Here is a 25,894-nt window from a genome sequence, read left to right on the forward strand (position 1 = left end):
CCACCATTCTAATCCTGGCTGCCTGGGCTTGCTTGAGCCAAGACTGGATATTGGAAATGGAAAGAGGGGCACAGTGCATTCTCCCCTTGTTCAGGCGGTGCCACCCAATACTTTGTGACCTCAAGTGCACTGGGGTCCATGGTCCGTTAGAACACAAATGGGGTTTGAGGAGTGTCCTCCATCAGTGTCCAGACGGCAACTGCATCTCACTGATGCTTTGAGGCTTGTACTCTTCCCCTCTTCTCAAAGCCCCCTCTCTAAACAGATGCTCCTGGAACTACTTAACACTGCATCACAAACAACCTGGGGTAGGAGTGTATATGTGAGGGATATGGGCAGGAAAATGTCTAAATATGTTTGCATATGCATAAAGTGGAGATGACAGCACCATAACCTAGTCAAGAATGATCTAATCTCTCTAATTCTTACAAGGAAAAAAAAAATCAAAATTTCAGCACAGGTGATGTCTGATTTTGGTGTTGGTGTGTGCCACTATACTCTGTCAAGGTCTAGCCATGGAAATGCCATCCTTTCCCTATTTCAAACTCGATGGCCCATCTGCAGAGCCACCTGCCAGTCGATTTCTCACCATCAGGCTGCTGGCCTAAATGCCATCACCAGCCTGCTGAAGACCCTGGTAGCCACATGGCATGATGACACCTGCTCATAACTTCCCTTGGCTATTGCAGATAAACCTGCCTCTTTGTTCCCTCTTTCAGCCAGATGTCCAAGAAAATTAAACTAGTTGTAAATGTCAAATCCAAGGTACCGTCAAAAAACACTGAATGCTGTGTCACAAATATCTCAAGCCTTAAGTCATGCTAGTATATTTCTGCAATACAAGGTGAGACATCAGTGCCAACTGCAAGGGGGAAATAAGAGCCATTGTCAATGGGGTTCTATCTGTGGAGGTGAAGCAGTATGGCCTAGTGGAAAGTGCATGGGTCTGGGAGCCAGAAGGTCATGGATTCTAATCCTAGCTCTGCCACTTGTCTGTGTGACCTTGGACAAGTCATTTCACTTCTCCATGCCTCAGTTACCTCATCTGTAAATTGGGGATTAAGATTGTCAACCCCACATGGGAAAGGGACTGTGTCCAACTCGATTTTCTTGTATCCGTCCCGGCATTTAGTACAGTGCCTGGCACATAGTACATGCTTAACAAATACCATCATTATTATTATAAAGGCATTATTTTTGTTCCCTTTCCTGCTTGGAATGGACTCTCAACCTCACTCATCCCAGATGTCCAACAAAATACGAGAATTTCCAGTAGACCAGAGTGGCCTCCAAATTCTTCACTCTTTAATAATAATAATGTTGGTATTTGTTAAGCGCTTACTATGTGCAGAGCACTGTTCTAAGCGCTGGGGTAGACATAGGGGAATCAGGTTGTCCCACATGGGGCTCACAGTCTTAATCCCCATTTTACAGATGAGGTAACTGAGGCCCAGAGAAGTGAAGTGACTTGCCCACAGTCACACAGCTGACAAGTGGCAGAGCCGGGATTCGAACTCATGACCTCTGACTCCAAAGCCCGTGCTCTTTCCACTGAGCCTGTGACTCCCAAGCCCTATCCTGCTCCCCCCCAACATCCTAATGGCTTACAAAATTTCCATATCATAAAGGAAAATGCCACTTTATCGGACTTTTCTTCTGCATTAATAGATTTCATTTTTGGATATTTCAAAGGAAAGAGTTAAAAAAAATCAAATCCTCCCCAATTAGATTTTTTTTAAGAAATGCAATCTCAAACAATGAGCTCAAAGAGCTAAACAGTGAGTTTTGCATTCAAAATTGGTGAAGAATATATAACTAGGAGAGCAGTACCCCAATCTGCCTCCATGGAAGTACTTTTTGAAAGTCAAAATTCTTTTGCTTCCATCTAGAAATAACTCCTTTCAACTACACACTCCAGTTGCCAGGCACAGGGTATATGGTCATTCCTAGGATTTTATTATGGGAAAACATTTCCACAACCTTTATCTGGATCAGAACTCATACTGATTTTACTTAGGGCTCTTGATTTGAGGGAAGTTTATCTCAAGAGAAACTGATGACTGGAGTTACTGCTTCATACCAAGGGCAAAACTTCCAAAAAGACTGGAGATCCAGACTTCAAAGCATTCCCAAAAGAAGGCGGAAGGGTTTAAAGAGGTGCCATCTGGGATAAAATGGCCCTGCCTTCTGCAAAACAGTGAAATTTCTTAATTTGTGACAAAAGTGAATATTCTATGGAGCAATGGCCTAGGAGAGCAGTAGTTCAATAAAATGGTAATGTGGTGGCCATACACCAAATACGGATGGGGATTGTCAAGAGAATGGTCACCACAGGACAGAGAATCAGAAGACCTGCATTCTTAACCCAGCACCCCCTCCTCCCACTTGCCTGTCGTGTGACCTTGGACAATCACTTTTATGTCTCTGTGCCTCAGTTTCCTCATCTGTATAAATGGGAAATAAATACCCGTTTTCATTTTTTGGCTTAGCATATTGCTTGGCACATAATAAGCACTTAAAAATACTTTTATCAATGGAGAAGGTTCGTGGCCTGACATGCTTTAGTCCACCAAGAATACTATCCTTAACTCTCACTCAGATTGGCAGAAATGAATTGCAAACCGGAATTTGGGAATCTTATGACCTTACTGGAAGAGGAGCAAAAGAGGAGGCAGAAATAAGGCAAGAACACATGAATGAAGTAAACCTGAGAGAGCCAATTAGCATGAATTTAGAAGCATGGGTGGGTGGATGGTGAAAAGAATGTATATAAATAAAGAAATATGTTCTTGCATCAACATATAACGAGCACCACTCACTAAAGATCTACTGCCTTGCCTGGAAGACCTCACATCTATATTTAATGAGACACTTGTAGAAAAGCTTATTGGAATTAAAGACAGAAAGATGAGATATTTGTTACCTTGTAATGCTCAAGATTATCCTCTTTTGTTGGAAGGCCCATGTAGCGTTCTGTGTATACAGAATCTGTGATTTAAAACACACAAAACAATTTAAACACTGTAGGTCATTCCTACCAACAAACTCACTTTACGCATACAGTTTCACATTTCCACTAATACACATTTTTGTTACTTGCAGGCATTAGCATGGCCTAGTGGATAAAAGCATGGGCCTGGGAATCAGAAGGTCATGCGTTCTAATCCCAGCTCTGCCATTTGTCTGTTTTGTGACCTTGGGCAAGTCACTTAACTTCTCTGTGCCTCAGTTCCCTCATCTGTAAAATGGGAATTAAGACTGTGAGCCCCATATGGGACAGGGACTGTAGCTAACCCAATTATCACGTATCTACCCTAGCACTCAGAACAGTGCCTGGCACGTAGTAAACACTTAAATACTAGTAATGATAATAATAATATTAACTTGTGTATTAGTAAAATCCCTGTTTGCTTTTCCAAAATTATCCTTGGAAATGTCATCAGTGTCTCCTGGCAATGGATACAACTTATTTGGGATGTTTTATTATCTATTTATCCTCTAATGCTAACCTACTCACTGTACCTCCATCTTCTCATCTTGTTGCCAACCTCTCACATACATCTTGCCTCTGAACTGGAACCTATTCACTGTACCTCCATCTTCTCTATCTTGTCGCCAACCTCTCGCATACATCCTGCCTCTGAACTGCAATGCCTTCCCTTTTCATATATCTGATAGATAATTACTCTCCCCACCTTCAAAGCCTTATTGAAGGCACATCTCTTCCAAGAGACCTTTCCAAAGCCCTCTTTTCCCACTCCCTTTTGCATCTCCCGATTTGCTCCCTTTATTTACCACCCCCACCTACAGCCCCACATATCCGTAATTTATTTATTTAATGTCTGTCTCTCCCTCTAGGCTGTAAGCTCATAGTGGGCAGAGAATCTATCTGTAATACTGTTTTTTTGGTACTCTCCCAAGCATTTACTACAGTAACCTGCACATAGTAAGCACTCAATAAATATAATTGATGTATTTTCAACATCTTTTGAAAAATCCTGTAAATTGTCTTCTATGAGTACAATCATTCTTGAAATCTTTTCAGATAGACAATTTTTAAAAAAGATCAGACTTCAATAAAATTAATAAAAGTCAGTCCAAATCCTTTGGTAGGAATTTTTCCTTTTCTTCAGGAATTAAATGTCCATTACACAGATGCACATCAAAATTCATCAGCTGAAGGTTTTAGATCAGGTCTGTTGATGCTGTTTAAGGACTGTTTTAGTTTCCTCATCTGTAAAATGGGTATTAAAATCTACTCCCTCCTACTTAGACGATACGCTCAGGTGGTCAGGGACTATGTCCAACCTGGGCATCTTGTAACTACTCCAGCACCTAGAGTAATGTCTGGTACACAATAAAAGCATTTAACAAGTACCAAAATTATCACAATTATTGGTAGGAGGGGGAGGACAGATTGTGAGGGAATGCATTTGTACATACAAATTGAGTCTGCAGAGATTGAGCCTGTTTGCTGAGGGGTTTTCTTGGATATCCAGGTCTGACTCTAACCTGTCTGGGGCAAATCTGTTGCTCAGTGCCAACACAGTGCTCAACTTTGGGCAGAGAATGGATATAATAGTAATTATGGCATTTGTTAAACCCTTACTTGGTGCAGGAACTGTCCTAAACGCTGGATCTCTTTGGAGCCAGGTATCACTGATGCTGCTTCTGAGTGTGTCCAGTCAAATCTAGACAAGCAATCACTTTCATATTTCACTTCTCCGGGAACGCTAGCATTTTTAAGTTGTCCTCAAAAGGGAAAGCCAAAATGGTGAGCAGGTTTCGTAGTTCCTTCGAGCCTTGTAAATTCTCCTTGATTCCCGAGAAGAGTTTCAGCATTGGGTAGGCTCTAATCAAAATGCTTTCAACCGGATTTGCTGTCAACTACTTCACCCTTACTAGGAATCTATTCTCTTCCAAAAGAAATGGGATTTGGGGAGTTCGTAAAGAAATTGCTTATTACTGTCTAACAGGTACATCTTTCTCCTAGGGCAGAATGTCTTCTACTGTTCTCTCACAAAGAAGTGGCTACCATCCTTTATCCTTAATAATGAACTGATTAGACAGACAACTACTCACCCAGCCCCATATAGCTATGCATTTCTTATCAACAAAATTGCATTATCCATCATTGAATCTAGGCAGAAATAGCTGTTTTCTATCATTTGTAATGAAAATAATCCAGAAAAAATAAAGCAGTTGAGTCTAGGAAGAAAAAATAACTTTGGAAGCAGCCCAATTTGGAATTCCCAGTTTCCAAAATGCTCTTTAAGACCTGCTTGGTCGAACAAATCAAGTGATTCTTCTTACACCTCATTCTTGAAAACAGGGGATTGCCTTTTCTCTCTCTGTGAAATTCAGGGTTATGGTATGAACTACTCAAGTATCATACTCAGATGGAAAATCATGATCATGGGTGATCATCTGCTCCCACCTTTCACTTATGAATCAGTTTGGTCCTAACATGTACACTGGCACTTGGTTGGTGGTATTTTGGTCACTGGAACTTTAGGGGTGACCTAGTAGTCTGGACACATGCAGCGGACACCTACCGTAGTATTCCCAGCGAGATACAGGAGCTACAGCAATTCCACATTTGAACACATCACTCCCAGCTCCAAGCACCATCGAGGTGACATATCCTCCATATGACTGAGGAAGAGAGGTGCAGTTATTTTCATGAAAAGAAAAGAATGAGTACATCGGCTCTGGAGAGAACATGTACGTGCTTTTCCTATCTAGCCACTGGCCACCATTGGTGATGTAGAACATGGGAGGCATTAAAAATGTGTGAAATTGCCCATTAGAAAGTGAAGGACATTATCCTTCTTCCTTACAGATGACACTTCTTGTTGAGAAAGCATAGTACAGGGAAACTGGACAGTACACCTGAGCTCCGCCTGAGCTTGTTTGGTGACCTGGAGCAAAGGAGGTAAACTCAGTTTTTAACTTCATCAGTGCTGACCCAAAAGAATGATATGAAGAACATCTAAGTAATGTCTGCAATTTAGGCAATACGATTCTTTTGGGTATATGTAATTCTGATCACATTACTCAACAAGGAAAGAAGTCTTATCTTCCACCTAGATTTAAAGTTGCCCACAGTTAAGAAATGAATATTTAGGTCATAAATAACCCACAGGATTTTCCCTCACTTTATATTTTAAAACGTATTAGTGAAATTGTAATGCTTTGGGAAGGCTCTAATCAAAATGCCTTCAACCATGCTTGCTGTCAACTACTTCACTTTGTTAGGAACCTACTCTTCCAAAATAAATGGGGTTTAGGGAGTCTGTAAAGAAATTGCTTATTATTGTCTAACAGGGGGCATCACAGGTATATCTTTTTCCTAGGGCAGAATGTCTTCTACTGTTCTGTCACAAAGAGGTGGCTACCATTCTTCAGCATATTTAATGAAATTAAATCATCAGATAGACAGACTACTCACCCAGCCCCATATAGCTATGCGGTTCTTATCAACAAATCCCATTTTTGAAAACTGCCTAAAAAAAGGAAAAAAAGGATTGCATGAATTAGTGATACACAAATCATTAGAATAAGACTAGGGACTAATAAGCTATACAAATTCTCATTCTTTTCCTTCATCCCTCTGTAGGTTGGTTTATGAGGCTAATAGGAATAAATGAAAATCTGCAAATGTTTCCTACTTTCAGGAACAAAATGAGCACCTGAACTTAATTTATTTTAAAATGATAACCCTAACTTGTTTCCAGGTGTCCATGATCAAGTGTTTTACCTTTTTGTGTCTTCCATACTATACCCAGTGCTCTCCTTGCCTGTCTGTTTGGGTGAATGTATAAGTGAGTGAGAGAGATTCACAGAAAACAAATCCTGGCAGTTTTTTTTCACAGCTTTACATAAAGATTTACAGCCCAGATGCACTTTTCTTTATATAATAGAATTTAAATCTATCCAGATGCTTTTCAGTTCTAAAGAGGTTCCCCTCACAATCAGAACTCTAGGGACAAAGATTACACATGGGGATAATCATATGTAATATATGATTATGTATATAATACTCAAATATTTAAATATATATCTATATATCTCTATAGATAGCTATATACAGATATAGATATATAGGCTAACAGAAGCTAAACACCAGTCATGTAAATACCACTCCATGGGTGCTGGTTGTCTATTAGCTCAGCAGAACTGAAGGAGCCAGGTGTTACCCCTCGGTGCCCAGCTCAACCTTTACAATGTCTTTGGAAAGAAAAAGAGGGGATGTGATTCTAATAGGAACCTGCTTTAAGGGTACTCTGAGCAACAGAGCAGACACATTTGCAATTTTACATTTGGAATTTATTTTAGTTTATTTAATATCTTCAAATGTTTAGTTTATTTTGGAGCCACAAAATTATGTACTGGAATAAATGAAATTTGAATGTATTTGAAGAATCCTCTGATGCCAGTTTTCCAGGCCCCCTATTTTGAGATGAATACTTGAAAAAAAAAATGGAAGTGCACAGCAATCTTTATTTCAACTAAATTTTCTTCCTTCAACTTTACAGACAGTACATAACAACTTAGAATCTCAGGGCTGGGAGTCATATGAGGCCACCTAGGGCAACCTCAGCTTTCAGGCAGGATCACACTTGAGTCATACCAGCCACGTGAGAACCCATCCTGATTCTCGTGTTGTCCTCATCATCCATCCCACTGCATAAGGACCAGACCTGAGCCTTGTTGACAAATTAGGGGAGGACAGAGAGAAGCAGATACTCAACAGGAGGAAACCTACTCCTGCCTATCCTGATAGCAGTTTTCCTCTCCTTAGCCTAGAATCAATATTTATTTTGTACTCATATTTATTGAGCACTTACTGTGTGCAGAGCACTGTACTAAGCGCTTGGGAGTGAACATTATAACAATATAACAGAGTTGGTAGAAAAAAACAGAATTCCTGTTTTATAGTATGATAATTCTGTTACTCTCTTTCTGGGGTAGGTGACGGGGAGGGAGTGAACAGTGATGTAGAAAAACCAATCAACATTGGATAATGAGTGCCTATTTTGTGCAAAGGACTATACTAAGCGCTTGGAGAGTACGTTAGAGGTGGCTGATATGATCCCTGACCAAAAGGAAGAAAAAGGAGAACCTTGCATTTGGCCATACAGGGATCCCGACTGCCACTCCCAGCGGTCCCTTGGGGGTGGGGTCACCCCATATGCACAAGGAAATACCCTCTGGAGCAGAAACCACATATCTAGTTTCCATTTAAATTGGACACATGAAGGTTGGGCTTCTTGGACCATGCAATAGTCTAATCACAGAAAACCTGGTGTTTTCACCATGAAAAAGCTGAGAGCTAAGCTATGGTTCTAGATTCAAAATAGGCTTATCAACCTAGGCAGAGTCATAGGAGAGTGGATTTAGCTCTTCAGTAAATGGGCCTTTAGTTATTCACAGTCTTTAATTCATTAAAACAACTTAGGAAACCTCCTCCTTCATCAGAAAGCTTCTGTGCTTTAATGTCTTACCTGCTCACAGATGACCTCTCATCTGATTCCCTGATATTTACCAAAACACAGTGCTTATCAGAAAGCACTTAAGACCATTCTGCTTTTTACTCTAAATCTCTCTCCCCTCGAACCTCTCCCTAATCAGTTTTGGTTCTGACTATGATTGTAAGACACCTGTACTTGGATGCCCTGCTGGCATTTGGATCGGAAACTCTTCTCCTCATTGCTCATCTTAACCATGACATAGGCATAAACACACACACACACACATATACATAAAGATACCAGAGTTGCTGTATGTACGTGTATATATATATATACATATACACACACACACATCTACTATCTATATATAGAGATAGATATATATATGCCTCTCAGTTTTGTCTATCAGTTTCACGTATACACAACTTGTTCTCTAAAACATTGCCCATTCCTCGTTTCACAATGCACACCTCAACTATTTTATGTCTTTCTTGTCAAGCATTGCCTAGTGGAAAGTGCACGGGCCTGGGAGTCAGAGGACCTAGGTTCTAATCCATGCTCTGCCAGTTGCCTGCTGTGTGACCTTGGGCAAGTCACTTAACTTCTCTGTGCCTCAATTTCCTCAACTGTAAAATGGGAGTGCAATACTTGTTCTCCCTCCTAGACTGTGAGCCCTTTGTAGGACCTGATTACCATGTATCCAGCCCAGCACTTAATACAGTGTTTGACACACAGTAAGTGATAAATACCGTAATAAAAAAATTAAAAAGTGTCTATCAATGCTGCTGTATTTATTTTCCAAAATTTTCCCAAATGGTTAGCACAGTGCTTTGCAGGGTAAACTCTCAATAAATCCTACTGATAGTAATGTTTCTCTTAAGCCCACTCCTCCCAGACAATCTCCAGCCAGGGAGTGGCTCTGAACCAGAGGACTTGGAAGTAACGAATTATAAAATGATGTTGGATTTCATAAATTGAAAGCCAGTGAAGAAAAAACCAAAAACATTACATTTCCTTAGACTGTCATCCCATGTACTCACCTGGCTGCTTCAATCTGATCATCTACTTCATATGTTCCCAGTCTTCGATTTATGGCATGCATGATCTTATCTCCTTGGTAGCCACTGCCTCTGCCATCAAAACTGGCTACGATAATGTGTTCTGAACTCGCAAGGGAGGTAGCCCAGTTTAGTCTGTAGATCGCATCTGCTTTTTGACTGCAAGGTCCTGCATACCTGTGAGAGAATCCAAACGATTAGTTGTTTTTGTCTTGCCTTAAGCTGGTAATGAGAGGTTTTGATCCTGGCATCACCAGCCCCAAGCAGAATTGGACTGTCTCCACGTGGCGGGCCTCACAGATTCTCAAAATGCTAGACCACGGGCAGAGCTTCCAAAGGTGGGCATCTAAGGATTGGTGACATCAAGATGTGTGTCATCTTTGCAGGGTCACAATAGAGAAAGTGCTACTTGACTCACACATTAAGCTGAGTGAGTTCCCTTAGAGGCTGGGATTGCTTAGGACAACTGGTCGGCTCAATCCAAGAGGAAAAAGTCTACAGAGCAGACTTGGCTTCACATCCCGCCTCCACCTCGCAATTCACACACCGCAGGGCAGGTGTGAATTTAATTTGATGCATTCTCACTACCTTGAGGCCTTCAGCAGTGGAGCAGGGAGTCCAGCTGCTATCCCCACACCAGGAAGACATGGAGATAAGAGCTGCAGGAGAGGGAGATTCTTGCAGATCCTTTCCCAGCACACAAAGACCATTAAAAGCAGTGTGGCCTAGCGGGAATCAGAAGACCTGGGCCCTAATCCTGGCTCCGTCTCTTGCCTGCTATGTGGGTTTGGGCAAGTCACTTAACTTCTCTGTGCTTCAGTTTTCTTATCCATAAAATGGGATTCATTGTGAGCCCCCTGGGGGACATGGACTGTGTCTGATCTGATTAGTACAGTGCTGATGATACTCATTCAGTAGTATTTATTGAGCGCTTACTATGTGCAGAGCACTGTACTAAGCGCTTGGGATGAACAAGTCGGCAACAGATAGAGACAGTCCCTGCCGTTTGACGGGCTTACAGTCTAATCGGGGGAGACGGACAGACAAGAACAGTGGCAATAAATAGAGTCAAGGGGAAGAACATCTCGTAAAAACAATGGCAACTAAATAGAATTGAGGCGATGTACAATTCATTAACAAAATAAATAGGGTAACGAAAATATATACAGTTGAGCGGACGAGTACAGTGCTGTGGGGATGGGAAGGGAGAGGTGGAGGAGCAGAGGGAAAAGGGGAAAAAGAGGGTTAAGCTGCGGAGAGGTAAAGGGGGGATGGCAGAGGGAGTAGAGGGAGAAGAGGAGCTCAGTCTGGGAACGCCTCTTGGAGGAGGTGAGTTTTAAGTAGGGTTTTGAAGAAGGAAAGAGAATCGGGAGGGAGGGCGTTCCAGGACCGCGGGAGGACGTGACCCAGGGGTCGACGGCGGGATAGGCGAGACCGAGGGACGGTGAGGAGGTGGGCAGCAAAGGGGCGGAGCGTGCGGGGTGGGCGGTAGAAAGAGAGAAGGGAGGAGAGGTAGGAAGGGGCAAGGTGATGGAGAGCCTTGAAGCCTAGAGTGAGGAGTTTTTGTTTGGAGCGGAGGTTGATAGGCAACCACTGGAGTTGTTTAAGAAGGGGAGTGACATGCCCAGATCGTTTCTGCAGGAAGATGAGCCGGGCAGCGGCGTGAAGAATAGACTGGAGCGGGGCGAGAGAGGAGGAAGGGAGGTCAGAGAGAAGGCTGACACAATAGTCTAGCCGGGATATAACGAGAGCCTGTAACAGTAAGGTAGTACAAATACAATTACTATTATTATTAGGAGTTTGGGTTGTACCCAGCTGGATGCCCCACAGGTTGCTTTATGCCCCAGGAGAAGGGCATAGCTAGGGTAGCTACACTTACTCATTCCTCTCTGCCTGAAACATTTACATCATTCTAATTTCCAAATGGTTTCAGGAATAAACAAATGTAGTGCCTAGACATAATCATTAAAATGAGAATTTAAAAAAATAAGCAGTGAAAAACACTATTCTCTAATAAGAGTGAGAGATGAATTGTATAGAAGTATACAGTGGCGAAAGTAATGAATCCAGCTGGCAGAGGAAGTGCAATTGATTGGCTTGTTCTGGAAGTCTGGGACTATGTCTTGCATCTACTGGATATTGGACATGGACAAGGAATGTGTCCATTTATTGTATTGTACTCTCCCAAATGTTTACTATAGTGCTCTGCACAGAGTAAGTGCTCAATAAATATGATTGAATTGAATTGAATGACACCTATTTAAAATCAGGAGAGGACTCAATATGGGATTCAAAAATTCTAAACAAATAGAAAACGTGAGAATGTTTTACTGCCTCTTAGAGCACTTGTGAAACAGATTTCACCCTGGGTAAACTCTTTTGGATTCTCTTCTGCAGTTGTTACTTGGGTGCATGCATGCTATTCGCACCCAATATGTAATAAATGCAGAATGACACTCAGCATATTCTAATTACCAACATCTCCATTCTGTGATAGTTTGCACCCAGGACTCAGTTATGTATGTGAATCACAACTTCAGAATAGAGCTTTTTACAATATATTAATTCAGGAACACACGAAGTGACCATCATTCCTGGGCAGAAATCAAGAAGGATTCAGTGAAAATCATGAACTTTCAGAGTAAAAACTTATTTCAATCTGCCTTTTTTTTCATGTTTTTCTTTTCGATTATAAAGCCTATATTTGTCGGGTATTTCATGTAGGTGGATGTTTTTGATCTTCAATCATAGCAATGCAATGAAATGAAGGATGATGAATCCAAACGGAAGGATGGAGACACATTTTTGAAAGAAAAGTCAAGGGTGATTTCAACTCCCACATAAGGGTTATTCTCATTATTCTTTTTACTGGCTTGTAAAGGTGGAGGCAGAGAGAGATGGGCTTGGGGAGGAAAGGTAAGAAAGAGAGAGGTGAGACGGGAGAGAGAATTAGAACCAGTTAGCTAATTGTTGGGGATATAGCAACCACACTCTGGATTCTACTGGGAAGAGGAGAAATATTATTTTGGAAGACACTGGCTAGGATTTGTGGAAATAGAGCCCATTTTACTGCTTCAGAAGACTGAGCATGTTTGCCATTGCTCCTGCAGTCTGAAGGAGCGGGAAGCTCTGAAGTTTCTCCTGAAACTTTGGTTTGTGAAAATAGAGGGGTTTGTTTGCTCACTCTGCACCAAAGGAGAGTGGGCCCCAGAACTGTCTTTGCTAGAAGATTATACATGCATATTTGTTGCCCAATTACTTCTACCACCTGAATACTTACACATCAATCAGTAAAGGATATTCCTTGGATTTATCGAAGTGTGGAGGTAATATCATCTGGTACCAAAACTCTAAATACAAAAGGAAATTGAACAGAAAGTTGAGACAGAATTTCCACATACAGTTTGTCAGGTTGCAGCTTCTTTCCTCTAATCTACACTATAAAGTGTGTTATTTTAACCTCATCTTTCCTCTTCTCTGAACCCAGTGAAAAAGCCACAGTCCTCCTTTGGGGCACAATCCTTATCATCATTGTCATCATCAATATCATCAATGGAATTTACGCATTATGTGCAGAGCACTGTAGGAAGTGCTTGGGAGAGCACAATGCAACAGAGTTGGTAGAAACATTCCCTGCTCACCACAAGCTTACGACTCATCACGGTTATTGGAATTTTCCTCATTAAACTGCCCTCTGCTTTCATTCTGGACCCAAATACTTCTTAAGGGCCCCACATCTCTTGGATCACTTGATAATTTCCAGATGGTTTGTGTGCCTATATATGTGCCATTCAGTTGGTTTCAACTTGGATTTTGCCATGTTTTGTGAGAGTTTTCTGTCTTCTATTTTATATTACGGAGACTGCCACACTCAGTGGTGGTTTCTGAATCAGTTCAGGGCAAAGCAGTGACTCCTGCAGAAAGAGGACTTGGCAATATTCCGATTCCATGACCACAGAACCAGCTCCCCCTGCCAGTTGTCTTGCCCTGCAGGCTGATGGCTATCTGGACATTGGTTGGAGTATAATGAAAAAACCAAACCGTCACCACTACTGTAAAACCAAACCGAGATCATATCCTGATGCTAATAGGCCATTTTTTTCTTCTCTTTCCAAACCTAAAGGCATATGGAACGGAGCAACGAGAGAGACCAGTTCAAGTGTTCTAGACTCTAAGCCCTGTGTGAGCAGGGACTGTCTCTCTCTATTGCTGAATTGCCCTTTCCAAGAGCTTAAGCAGTGCTCTGTACAGAGTAAGCGTTCAATAAATACAATTGAATGAATGAATGAGGTGTTCTGCACAGTAAGCACTCGATTGAGCAAGGCCACTTGACAGAACCCTTGTAATCAATGATATTTAATGAGTGATTACTCTGTGCAGAACACGGTATTAAGCTCTTGGGAGAGTACAATATAACAGAGTCGATAGAGTTGCTCCCTGCCCATAATAAGCTTACAGTCTAAAGTAGTAAATACTAGTAGTATTTATTGAGCACCACACTGTATTAAGTGCTTGTCCTACTTAGGGATGTGATGCTCACCCAATGGAACAAATGGCTAGAAAATGTGCCCTTCTATATTTTTGTGAATACATAGACTTCAGTCACTCTAACACGTGTTAATGAGATTCACTGCCAGCAGGATCTTTTAATACAATGGACAGATCTATTTACATATGCATCTTCAGATTTAAAATACTCTTCCCAAAGCGCCTTCACATATATACTTTCATTTTACAACATCCCTTTGAAAGAAGGATGGCCAGGAAAAGACTATCCATTTGAAGCAGCGTGGCTCAGTGGAAAGAACCTGGGCTTCGGAGTCTGAGGTCATGGGTTCGACTCCCAGCTCTGCCACTTGTCAGCGGTGTGACTGTGGGCAAGTCACTTAACTTCTCTGTGCCTCAGTTACCTCATCTGTAAAATAGGGATTAACTGTGACCCTCACGTGGGACAACCTGATTACCCTGTATCTCCCCCAGCACTTAGAACAGTGCTCTGCACATAGTAAGCGCTTAACAAATGCCAACATTATTATAGATGATGGGAGTCTCCCACCAAAATGACAAATGTGTCTCGAGCTTCTCATTTCTAATCGATCAGTGGTATTCATTGAGCTGCATGTGAAGGACAAGGCATCGGTTAATCCAGTTAATCAACGGAAGAGCTGAAGTTAAACCAAGACGATTACATTTTTCAAGTCTAGAGTCTGTGGCGTCCTCTGCCCTTTGAAATCTCCATTGTGTTTTCAACTTAATAAATGCTATTCAATTATCCCCCCCAATAATATATCAAATTCATTTTCTTAGACAGTTCAATAAATGCTGTCTGATCATCTCCCTCAATAATATATCAAATTAGTTTCATTAGATAACTCAATAAACGCTGTCTGATCATCCCTCTCAATAATATATCAAATTAGTTTGATTAGTACTGGGAATAAAACTAGTCAAGTATGGGTCTAACATTTTTGAAGTAGTAAAAATATGATAAGACATTCAGGAAATATTAAAATGATAAAAATGATTATTGAAACAAACATACAGTGCCTTATAGTAAAGTGCATTTTAAATAATAATAAGGTATTCGTTAAGTGCTTATTATGTGTCAACCACTTTTCAAAGCATTGGAATAGATACAAGTTAATTAGGTCAGGCACAGTCCCTGTCCCACATGGGGCTTACAATCAAAGCCAGAGGTAGATCCCATTTTACAGAGAGGAAACTGAGGCACCAAGAAGTAGCATGGCCTAATGAACAGGGAGTAGACCTGCAGTCAGAGGACTTGGATTCTTAATCCCAGCTCCACCACTTGACTGCTTTGTGACCCTGGGCAAGCCATTTAACTTCCCTGTTCCTCAGTTACCTCATCTGTAAAATGGGGATTAAGACTGTGAGCCCCATGGGGGCCAGGGACTGTGTGCAACTCAATTAATTTGTATCTACCCCAGAGCTTAGTACAGTGACTGGCACATAGTAAGAGCTTAACAAAAATACCACTATCATTATTATTATCAACCTCAGTGCTTAGTATAGTCCTGACACAGAGTAAGTACTTAAATACCTTTAAAATAAAGTTAAGTGATTTGCCCAAGGTCACACATAGCAGGCAACTAACTTGCAGAGCCAGGAATAAAACCCATGTCTTCTGATTTACTAAGCCCATATTTTTTCCTTAAGGCCACATTGCTTCCCTAGAAATTTTACAATTTCTAAAGATGCATTTCTGTAACTCCACTCTTTGGCATCCAAGCTAAAATAACAATTTTGTTTGTGACTTATGTTCTGAGTTTTCCTCCAAAATGTTTTCCTTTCTCTTGAAATTTCTTGAAACTGTTTAGAATATTTAGTTGGCCCCAACTCTGATTTAATTTTGATTTAGTACCACCCATTCCCATTACTTGTTGCCATTATTTACCACACCCAGGGTCCCACCTCTAACTTTCTCAACTTTTTAAACTCTTTTCTCACTTTCCTTCTCTCTTTCTCCATTCCTACACTGATCCACGTGGATTTCACATCCATGTCAATTTTCCCAGCAATCTTTCCATTGCCTGCTTCTTCTCACTTCTCACCACCACCAACCTCCTGCTCCACCCCATCTCATCCACTCACCAACTTGGCCACATGCTCTCATCATTTCTATTGGCTATACAATTTCTAAAACCAGTCTCTGTACTTTCAAAACCCTCCAAAAATCACATTTTCTCCAAGAACCTTCCCAGATTGAGATTTATTTCCCCTATCTACCCGCCCCCTGCATCAGCTATGAACTTGGCACTTTGATACTTACTCCAGCCCTATGATATTTAGATAAATATACTTAAGCTCTACTAGTTCCTTTATGTCTTATCTATTTTGATTTATGTCTCTCCCACTAGACTGTAAACTCCTTGTGGGCAGGGATTGAATCTACCAACTCTGTTGTATTGTACTCTCCCAAGTGTCTACTACAGTGCTCTAGATATGGTAAGCACTCAGTAAATACCATTGACGTAACATTTTTCTGGGCTGGGGATTCAAACTGAGTAATTTTTAAGAAGAGTTGAACCATGAATAATTTGCTATGCTGGGCAATGCACAACCTCTCTGGACCTAACTGGGACGTCTTCTGGATGTTTAAATATTGAATGGATAGTCTGCTAGTCTCTAAGTGCCTTGAGGGCTGGGTTCATGTCAATTAATTCTATCCCAATCAATCATTGGCATTTAAGCACTTACTGTACATGGAACACTGTATCAATGCACAATACGGTAGAGTTGGTAGATATAATCCTGCCCTAAAAGAGTTTACAATCTTGTGATCTTTCCAAAGTATACAGGAAAACTATTGATTGATTAGGCTTCTTTCTCCTAACCGATATAGTACTCTTCATAGGGAATTTCCTTTCTCTTTGAGGAAATATTCTGAACTCTTTGTAAAAGAAGGGCTCTTCCTACATCCTTGTTCTATGTGGTGACTTCCAATTTAAGTTTATATCTGTAGAAAATTTTCCTTCCTTTTTCACTTTGCTAATTATTTTGGAAGGGAGAGAAGGGCAGGATAGACCCTATCTTTATTTGCTTAGTCTTTCTCTAGTTTTATATTTGTCTTGAAACTTGCTAGCATACAATAGTAACACCTATCTTTCATTCCTCTAAATCCTGAATTAAATAGGTCATAAAGTCTCTGCCACTTCCATTGAAGACTAACTTTAGCCTTTTGCCATCAGAATGCTCTGGAAAGAAACTTCGATTAACCTATTGCTGCAAAACAATAAAAACCAGATTCTTCCCTATTAAACATAAAAAGATAATCCATAGTAAAAGGAAATAGGCTCTGAAATTCACACCTGTGTCTTCGGAGACTGAACCTGCAGTATTTCTAACCACTTACTTTCAAATCGGGGGAAAAAAAAAATGCTGAGCTAAGATTTTCAGTTTCTTAATTCTACAGCAGTATATGTCAAGATCCAATTAAGTAAAGTAGTACGATTTTTTCCTGGGACTGTTATTAGAAAGCAGAAAAGTTAAAAGACTAGCCTGAAAATAAAAGTGTTTCTTGAAAAGACATCCTTTTCAATAAGCTTTCCTCATCCTAAACTTCCTGATTTCCTATTACCATCCTGCCTGCACACAATCTAGTCTTTGTACCTTGATCTCACCTATCTCAGTGCTAATCTCTTGTCTACTTCCTCCCTCTGGCCTGGAATTCCCTCCCCCTTTCATACCTGACAGATCACCACTCTTGCCACTGTTAAAAACCCCTGAAAATCATAACTTCAAGAGGGTTTCCCTAACTAAGGCTTCATTTCCCTTCTGTTTTGACTATACACTTAGATCTTAACCCCTTTAAGCACTTGACATTCATGCGACCTTGAGCTCCACAGGACTTATGTACTTATCCTCATACTCTGCCATTTCCCCTATTTTTAATTCATGTTAATGTCTGTCTCCGCCTCTAGACTTTGGGCTTGTTATCGGCAGGGGTGACGTCTACCAACTCGAAAGTACTGTACTCTGCCAAGCGCTTAGCACAGTGCTCTGCCACAATAAGTGCTCCATAAACTGATGAATGACATGATCTTCATGTTTTGTTTCACATTTCATTGGAAGAAAAAAAAATCCAAACTATGATGACAAAATGTGTATAAAAGCAGCAGCATGGTCAAGTGAAAAGAAGCCTGGCCCGGGAGTCAGAAGACCTGGGTTCTGATCCTGGCTCCACCACTTGTTTCCTGTGGGACTTCGGGCAAGTTACATGACTTCTTTGGACTTTAGTTTCCTCCTCTGTAAAGTGAAGATTAAGTCTGTGAGCCCCATGTGGGACATGGATTGGGTTTAACCTGATTAGCTTCTATCTATTATGGAACTTAGAACAGTTCCTGGCATGTAGTAAATGCTTAACAAATACCATTAAAGAAATAGAAATTACCCTGAACAGCACCTACCAGTAATATAAATAACAAGAATGTATACACTGCAACAAATGTTTTGCCTAGCCCAAAATTTTGTCAAGTTATCAGCTAACTGCTTTCTATGTGCTAGGCACTGCACTAAGGGCTGGGGTAGATACAAGATAATCAGGCTGGATACAATCCCTGTCCCACATAAAGCTTGAAAGTCTTAATCCCCAATTTTTACAGAAGAGGTAACTGAGGCACAAATATGTTAAGTGACTTGCCCAAGGTCACAGAGCAGACAAGTGTCAGAGTTGGAATTAGAACCCAGGTCCTATGACTCCCCAGCCTATCCTCTTTGCACTAGGCCATGCTGATTCTCAATATAATAAAAATTACATATCATATACTTATAAAATTATTTCATATTTTGCATGAAAAATCATTTTTCATGGGAAAGGTGATTAGTTCTTATTTAACTTACTGGTGTTATTCAATGTAATGTAGTCAAGTATTTTGGAAGGCATCTGAAACATCCTTCAGCGTATTATACAGTTCTGTGTTGTTTTCCAAGGTTCTGAATTCTAAATAAGACACAAAAGAAGAGTTCTTTTCAGTCTGGCTCAGGTATTATGATGTTCACGGAATAATAAAATTGTGCTGTGTTGCCTGCCTAACTGGGCTACACCATTCACAGATTGGGTTATAATCTATTTGAATCACATTTAGGAGACTAGGCCAAGACTAAAACCAGACTAAGCCCCCTTTTTCCCAGACTAGGCCCCCTTCTCCTCATCTCCCACTCCCTTCCGCATCACCCTGACTTGCTCCCTTTGCTCTCCCCCTCCCCAGCCCCACATTCTCTCCTTATTGCTTGTATTGTACTTTCCCAAGCACTCAGAACAGTGTTCTGCACCAGGAAGCACTCAATAAATACGACTGAATGAATGAATGGGACTGTAAGAGAAATTCATACTTGCATATGAATCCAATCTCCAATAGCAGTCAATCACCTTATACATTCTAGCTCCAATCAAAAGTAAATGAAGGACTAAAGAGTCAATACCTTTATCATCCATGCTGCTGTGCAGAGTGTAGAGAGGTAAGCCTGGAACCTGTGAATACAATGAAAATTCAGATTTTACGTGATTGATTTCACTGTTCTAAACATCCGCCAGTAATAATAATAATGGTATTTGTTAAGCACTTACTATGTGCCAAACACTGGTACAGTATAACCAGATCACATACAGTCCCGGTCCCACATGGGGCTCCCACTCTTAGCAGGACGGAGAAGATGTTGTTAATCCCCATTTTTCAGATGAGGAAGCTGAGGTTCAGAGTAGTTAAGTGATTTACCCAAGGTCACTCAGACCAGTGGTAGTGCCCGAGGCCTGTGTACTTCCATCTGGGCAACACTGCTTCTCAATAGTGGTAGTAAAGATCATTTCCCTAGTTAGCTCAGGAAGCCTTGGGGGATGACAGAGATTTCAAGAGCCCTTGAAATACAGAAAGAAGGGAGAGCTCGGTTTCAGGAAACAAAAGGCATTCCCGGGATAGGCAAGCAGCCCAAAATGCACAAGGTTGAGAGAGGGGTAAACAGCTATAATGGATGGTCTCTAGCTGATCCCATTGGAATGGAGGAGTCTGTTTTAAGGAATAGGAAGAGGCATGGAAGTCATGGGGTACACTGGCCAGGACCTTGAAGCTAATTCTAATTAGCTTCCCCCATATTAAAGAACATTAAATTTACCACAGTTTGTTCAGTGCAAACTCACCTGAGCAAATCAGCTGATAATATTTAGCATCCTTGCTAAATGATGCTAAATAATACTGACATCTGTCAGAAGCCAGTTCGCAGCTAAGGCACTGCCTATTTCCTGGTTTGCTAAATTGGATTCTGTGAAAAATAAATTGTGGAAATTTTTATTTCAAAAATGAATCCATTTGCTATGGCAAAGATTCTGAATATTTAATTTTTTGTAACAAAACATTAATTACACTGATTATATGCAGAATCATAAGAAAAGAGAGGTTCTTCCAATGAGCAATACTAGCTTAATAAATGCTAAGTGAAGAATAAAATCAAGAACAGCTAATCCACTGACAGGACACTGATGATCATCTCAATATGCATCTCTTACTTATATAGATTTCTTCCTCCTGGCATCCCTTTATGTTCATTACTGATGAAGTATCTGAAAATAGAACATGTTTAAATATTTAACTGAATGCATTGACACTACTATTTTAAAGCAGATGAAATGGTTCTTAACAATAGTGCATGAATACGATATAGTAATAGATGGTGCATATAGAGCACCCTCTGGATTTGGTGCAACATACTAGGTATTTGGGAAATGCAGAATACCAAACTGACAAATTCTCTGCTCACAAGCGATCTTACACTTTAACAGGTGTGACAAAGAGTGGTCAAAATAAATGAATCGAGTGGAATGTGATAAGGATAAGGAAGGGGGACATAATTAAACTAATACCTAGTTGGCAGAGGAATTAGCCAATTTTACCAATAATTCAAAGAATCCTTTTAGGATTATAATAAAAAATAATTTGTTTTCAGTTTTGGGATTTGACATATGACAGATCTTACGTGAACTGATTTAACCCAGCTGAACAGAATTTGGTATCCACCCAATCAGCTGCACTACTAATCTCAACACATCCCACTCATACGTCATCACAATTACATCCTGTTAATAGACAAAGCACAAATTACAAAATGACTGAACAAAGACAACAACTGAACAAATGTTAACTCGTCACTAAATAATCAGAAAAACACTTACATGTGGTCATTGGTTAGGGCTTCTATTACAATCACTTCCCATTCTCCTGTTGTTATCTCTTCCTATTAAATAAAACATTTTTAAAAAGTCAACAACTTGGGCAGGACCTACACACCAAAGTACATTATGAGTTCATTCATTTAATCGTATTTACCCAGCGCTTACTGTGTGAAAAGCACCATACTAAGCCCTTGGGAGAGTACAATATAACAATAAGCAGACACATTCCCTCCCCACAACGACCTTACAGGCTAGTTATCCGGGCAACTCAAGAATCTGCTGCCACTGAGGAAAACACTGGGGATTTTTGATGTGAAATCACACTACCCAGATAATGGATCAAGTCTGCACTTCACTTTAACACAGATCTCATGTTGTCCGTGAGCAATGCCAATCTGCTAAATTATGTAAGTATGCTTACTGGGCTTTGATTGTTGACATAAAAGCGATGAATGTGTTTGTAGCCTTCCGCATTGCTGACAATTTTGTAGAAACTTTTACCATCAGATGTAAAATGAGGCGTTGAAGGCCCAAACTAGAAATAGGAAAAAAAGGGAAGATGAAAAATTCTATCCAGTCCAGATGGAATTCTAGCCACAACTAAAAGAAGCATGTGTTCTCCAGAGTGCCCTTTAGTGTCCAACTGCATGAAACGAGGTTGGAGGTGGATGAACTGCTTAAATGGGTAATCTGATCCTATGAAATGATTTGACCAGACCTCTAGAGATAAGCACAAAATAAATATCAGCCAATTTTAGCATTTGTCTGTATGCAGAGCACTGTTCTAAGCACAAAGATAAATTTTTCACTAAAATTGAAGAGCTACAACCACTCAACAGAATAAGCTTTTTCTCCTACAGCCTTCTACCAAGATTCAATCATATTCTATCTCATTTTATATTGTGTGGTTAGGATTTAAATTATTTTTAGACAACAGTTAAGTAATGCTTGTCTGTGCTGATATAACCCTTAAAGGAATTTAACATAACTTTTCCAGAAGTTATGGAATGAATCCTAATTTAATGTAAATCTATGGGAAAATGCCTTTCAGTATAACCACATTTTCAAGGAAAATAATCTCGTGGGGGTTCACCTGGTGGTAATAAGATTGAAGATGATCTTTTTGGCAGTTTTTTTACTATCAGTAAAAAATAGGCATTCTTAATTTACATCTGTAAATGCTTTTAATTTGTATTTGCAAGGCCCATTTTGTGCATCACAAATTAAGACTTCAAAAATGTCAGATAGAATCAAGAAGTGTCTAGATAAGACCCAAAAGCCCTTGTTTCTTGGCAAAAAAAGATGGTGTCTTGTTGAAATTAGGGATTGCTGTTATGCTTTGAAAAAAACAATAAACTCACAAAAACCAAGTTTGATTTCCATAAGCAATTTGACAGCAGGTAAGAGATCTCATTTTTAACAGCTTCTTATTGCTATTCCCCTGCCCCCCACATTCCCTATTCTGGGGGAGAAAACACAAATATTTGCTCTTCTGTTGAAATGGAAATTAGTGATAAAAAGTGAATTAATTTATGGAGAATACTGGATGTGAAATACACTTGGTGTTCTCATTCTGGATCTCTGAAACACATTTCTCTCTCTAGACCTGTGTTCCTAAGCCTTTCCTTTTAGTCAATTTCCCTATTTCCCCTGGATGGAGTTGTGCCTAGTAGCAATGTGTGAAAAGTGACATCTGTCTGGTTAAATGCAGGAAGGAAAAAACATATTTTTTTAACAGCATCATGAGGGAATGCAGCATGTCTCTTGCCATGGAGGAATCCACTTTTTGTACTGGCAAATTCTCTCCTCCACCCAGCTAGAAGCAATAGGAAACTTGGTTAGAGAATTTCACACAGCTAAATCCAGGCAGAAAATAGCTAGAAGCTCCTGGGGAGACTTGCTTTTACACCTTTGACTCAGGGAATAGGAAGTCTATTGAGATAATACTGGGGATATTTTGTCATTCATGGCTCACCTAATTTTTGGCCTAAATGTCTGATGAAAGAAGGTTGTCACCAAATTGTTTGGATGTCATTACTCTCCCTTCATGCATAATGACACAATGGATTCCGAATTTTTTAGAAATGATGGGGCTTTGTGGTGTTATCCCTCTGGGAGTACTTGGAAGAGCTTCCTCAACTCAGCAAAAAGTGATAAAAAGTTGGCTAAGATTCACCTTGTTTTTATGTATGTAGACTGAATTTCCAGATGCACATTAAAATGTGAAACAAGATGTGCTCTGTTTCTTCCAAAGTGTTTTACAGATCTTAGTTGTGTCTTACTACTATCTGGTCCTAGGTGGGCTCACTCATCCTCAGGTGTTTGGGCTTGCAATGATGACTGTTTTGTCAAACTCTCTGGGTCCAAAAGGTTAAACTGAAAATCCTGAGTCTCCTATGTCTCAGGAGATGTGGAAACCTGGAATTTATCTGGCTCTTGGATTTGCTGTTACTCAATAACTTTATTTTGCCTGGGGTTTATGGCTGATATAATTACTTTTTCCATTCTGTACTTTCTACCTTTCCCTTTTTTTTCTCCCCTTAGCCATTCACCATCCCTCGCCTTCATTTTCAACATTATAACACTATATTCTGCAAATTGAAAGTTGTCTACAAAGTACTCGATAAGTCCTGCTAAGGAAACTGCTTTTTAAGCCTAATATAGGGGTACAAATCTTTCTTTCTTCATGTCCAGGTACCAATGCACACCACAGGGTGGTACTGCATTCAAACACTTACTCTGCCAACCCATCCAGTTGTGCTTTGTTCAACATGCTGCTGATCCTAGGGAGAAGAAAAAAAAAATTCAAAATAAAAATCTCTCTGATTCCCAAACAAAAATAGAGAACTGAGTTCATAACCTATGACAGCTCCTCAAGGCCATGTTACTCTTCTGATTCTAACCAAGGACAGGCTTATAAGGAAATAGAAACAAAATTACATCTATTTACTTATAAGCTCATTACCACTATGATTCTTACATCTTTCCTGCTGTTTCTCTATGTAAAGAATCAGGATGTTTTCCACAATTCCACACTATGCTTATGCTTATCTCCAGTGAGTCTCTGTTTTCAAGCTTTTCATTAATAACCAGTCACCTGTCATTTTCAGTTTTCGTCTCTTGGTGACGTAAGATGTACTATCTCTACTTATTGGAAGGGGACACTGAAAGCCTACCAGATCTCAAAATTTGCAAGATGCCACAGTAAGATCTATGAATTAGATTTCAGGCCATGGAATGCCTGTGTTCCCATGGTAAAGCCAAACAATAAGATGAAAGTCTTTTCCTACTCATTTGTAAGGAGGTTTCATGGACTCAAAATTTATTCTGAAACTAAAGCAGTATTCACAGACATTCTTGCAATATCTGCCTGTTGACTTGAGAAAACTAAGGCACAAAAGTTCCTATAGTTTGTCTGGCAGAAAGCTCAGACGTCTGGTTTCCAATTCGTTCTGTCTTAAACTTTGTTTAGCAACTGTACCCTTGCAGTCAAGATTTCACCTGACATTTTCACCCCCCTTCTTCCCTTCTGAACCAACTAAACCATCTTTCCCCAACCCCATCCACCACGGAGGAGTTATTAAGAGAGCACAGTTGCAGCAGAACAGAAGTTTGCCGGAACACATTTGGATGGTGCACGATAACAGAATTTACAGGCTTTCCTTGACGGTGTGCATCTGTCTGGCTATCGCATAATATAGGTCAAGAGAAAATTGTGTCATATGAATGGTGCATAATAATAGTATCATATTATACAGTACTTTTTAATGAACCCAGCGCTATACTGAGTATTAGGCTAGATACAAGATAGTCAGGGCCGACACAGTCCCTGTTCCACAGGGGTTCACAGTCTAAGTAGGAAGCAGAACAGTCATCAGACACAGGGCAGGCTTTCTTTAAAGTAGGATTCTGCAAGCGCAGAATCCTCATATTAAGAGAAAACTGGGTGAATCTGGTACAGGTGAGAAAAACTGCCCTTGATCTCCAGAGTTCACACTTCCAGTCCTTAGGCCACTCCTTGACTGTTCCCAGCAAAAGTACAAACTCTGAGAGTAGGTTGTAGTGGAAGCATCCGGAATTTTCTTCTCACTTGCCCAGATTGTTGCTACTCCAGAGGTATCTCCTCCTCTGGGATCTCGGCAAGAGGTAGCTCAAAAGTGGCAGGATGGGATGATGCCTCCACTGCCCAAATGACCTTTGACCATCTGCTTGTACCCATATTTGAACATTTCTGCTAGCTAGGGTAACAAAAACCTGCCCAAATTGGAAGATTACATTATCTTTGTGATCTTACCACTGGGCAGCTCCAGGTTGATTCAGACCTCTTATAATTACAGATAGTCATGACTGAGAAATTTTGAATTCTTCTGAGCCACTGAATGGCAACTGCTTCATTATTCACCCAGGTCACTTCACTTAGGTAGTGATCGCTGTAAATGATAAAAGGACAAGTTAGCTTGTGTGCAACTGGACACTTTATTTCCTACAGATGAAGTAAATTTGATTGTTAGCTCATTTGATATCAATTTATACTTCTCATAGGTTTTAAAAATGCAATGTTCTTGGGAAAGATAGGTAAGGCTAGAAAGAGGCAGCATGGTCTAGTAGAAAGAGCATGGGTCTGGGAGTCAGAGAACCTGCACTTTAATCTCAATTCCTCCATTTGTCTGCTGTATGAT

General features: G+C 40.3%; 1 protein-coding gene across 1 annotated transcript in view; it reads right to left on the reverse strand.

Annotated features, from left to right (window-relative positions):
* DPP4 (dipeptidyl peptidase 4) overlaps positions 1–25,894 on the reverse strand; it is a 69,466-nt gene that overhangs the window by 11,443 nt on the left and 32,129 nt on the right. The window contains 14 exon segments of the mRNA XM_029072243.1: positions 2,924–2,988; positions 5,556–5,655; positions 6,452–6,506; positions 9,515–9,709; positions 12,813–12,882; positions 18,893–18,938; positions 18,940–18,992; positions 19,475–19,521; positions 20,186–20,308; positions 20,553–20,606; positions 21,216–21,277; positions 21,637–21,750; positions 23,954–23,998; positions 25,510–25,645. Of these exon segments, the coding sequence (XP_028928076.1) occupies positions 2,924–2,988; positions 5,556–5,655; positions 6,452–6,506; positions 9,515–9,709; positions 12,813–12,882; positions 18,893–18,938; positions 18,940–18,992; positions 19,475–19,521; positions 20,186–20,308; positions 20,553–20,606; positions 21,216–21,277; positions 21,637–21,750; positions 23,954–23,998; positions 25,510–25,645 (1,165 nt within the window).

Source organism: Ornithorhynchus anatinus, chromosome 9 (assembly GCF_004115215.2).
Source record: "Ornithorhynchus anatinus isolate Pmale09 chromosome 9, mOrnAna1.pri.v4, whole genome shotgun sequence".
NCBI classification, from domain to species: Eukaryota; Metazoa; Chordata; class Mammalia; order Monotremata; family Ornithorhynchidae; genus Ornithorhynchus; species Ornithorhynchus anatinus.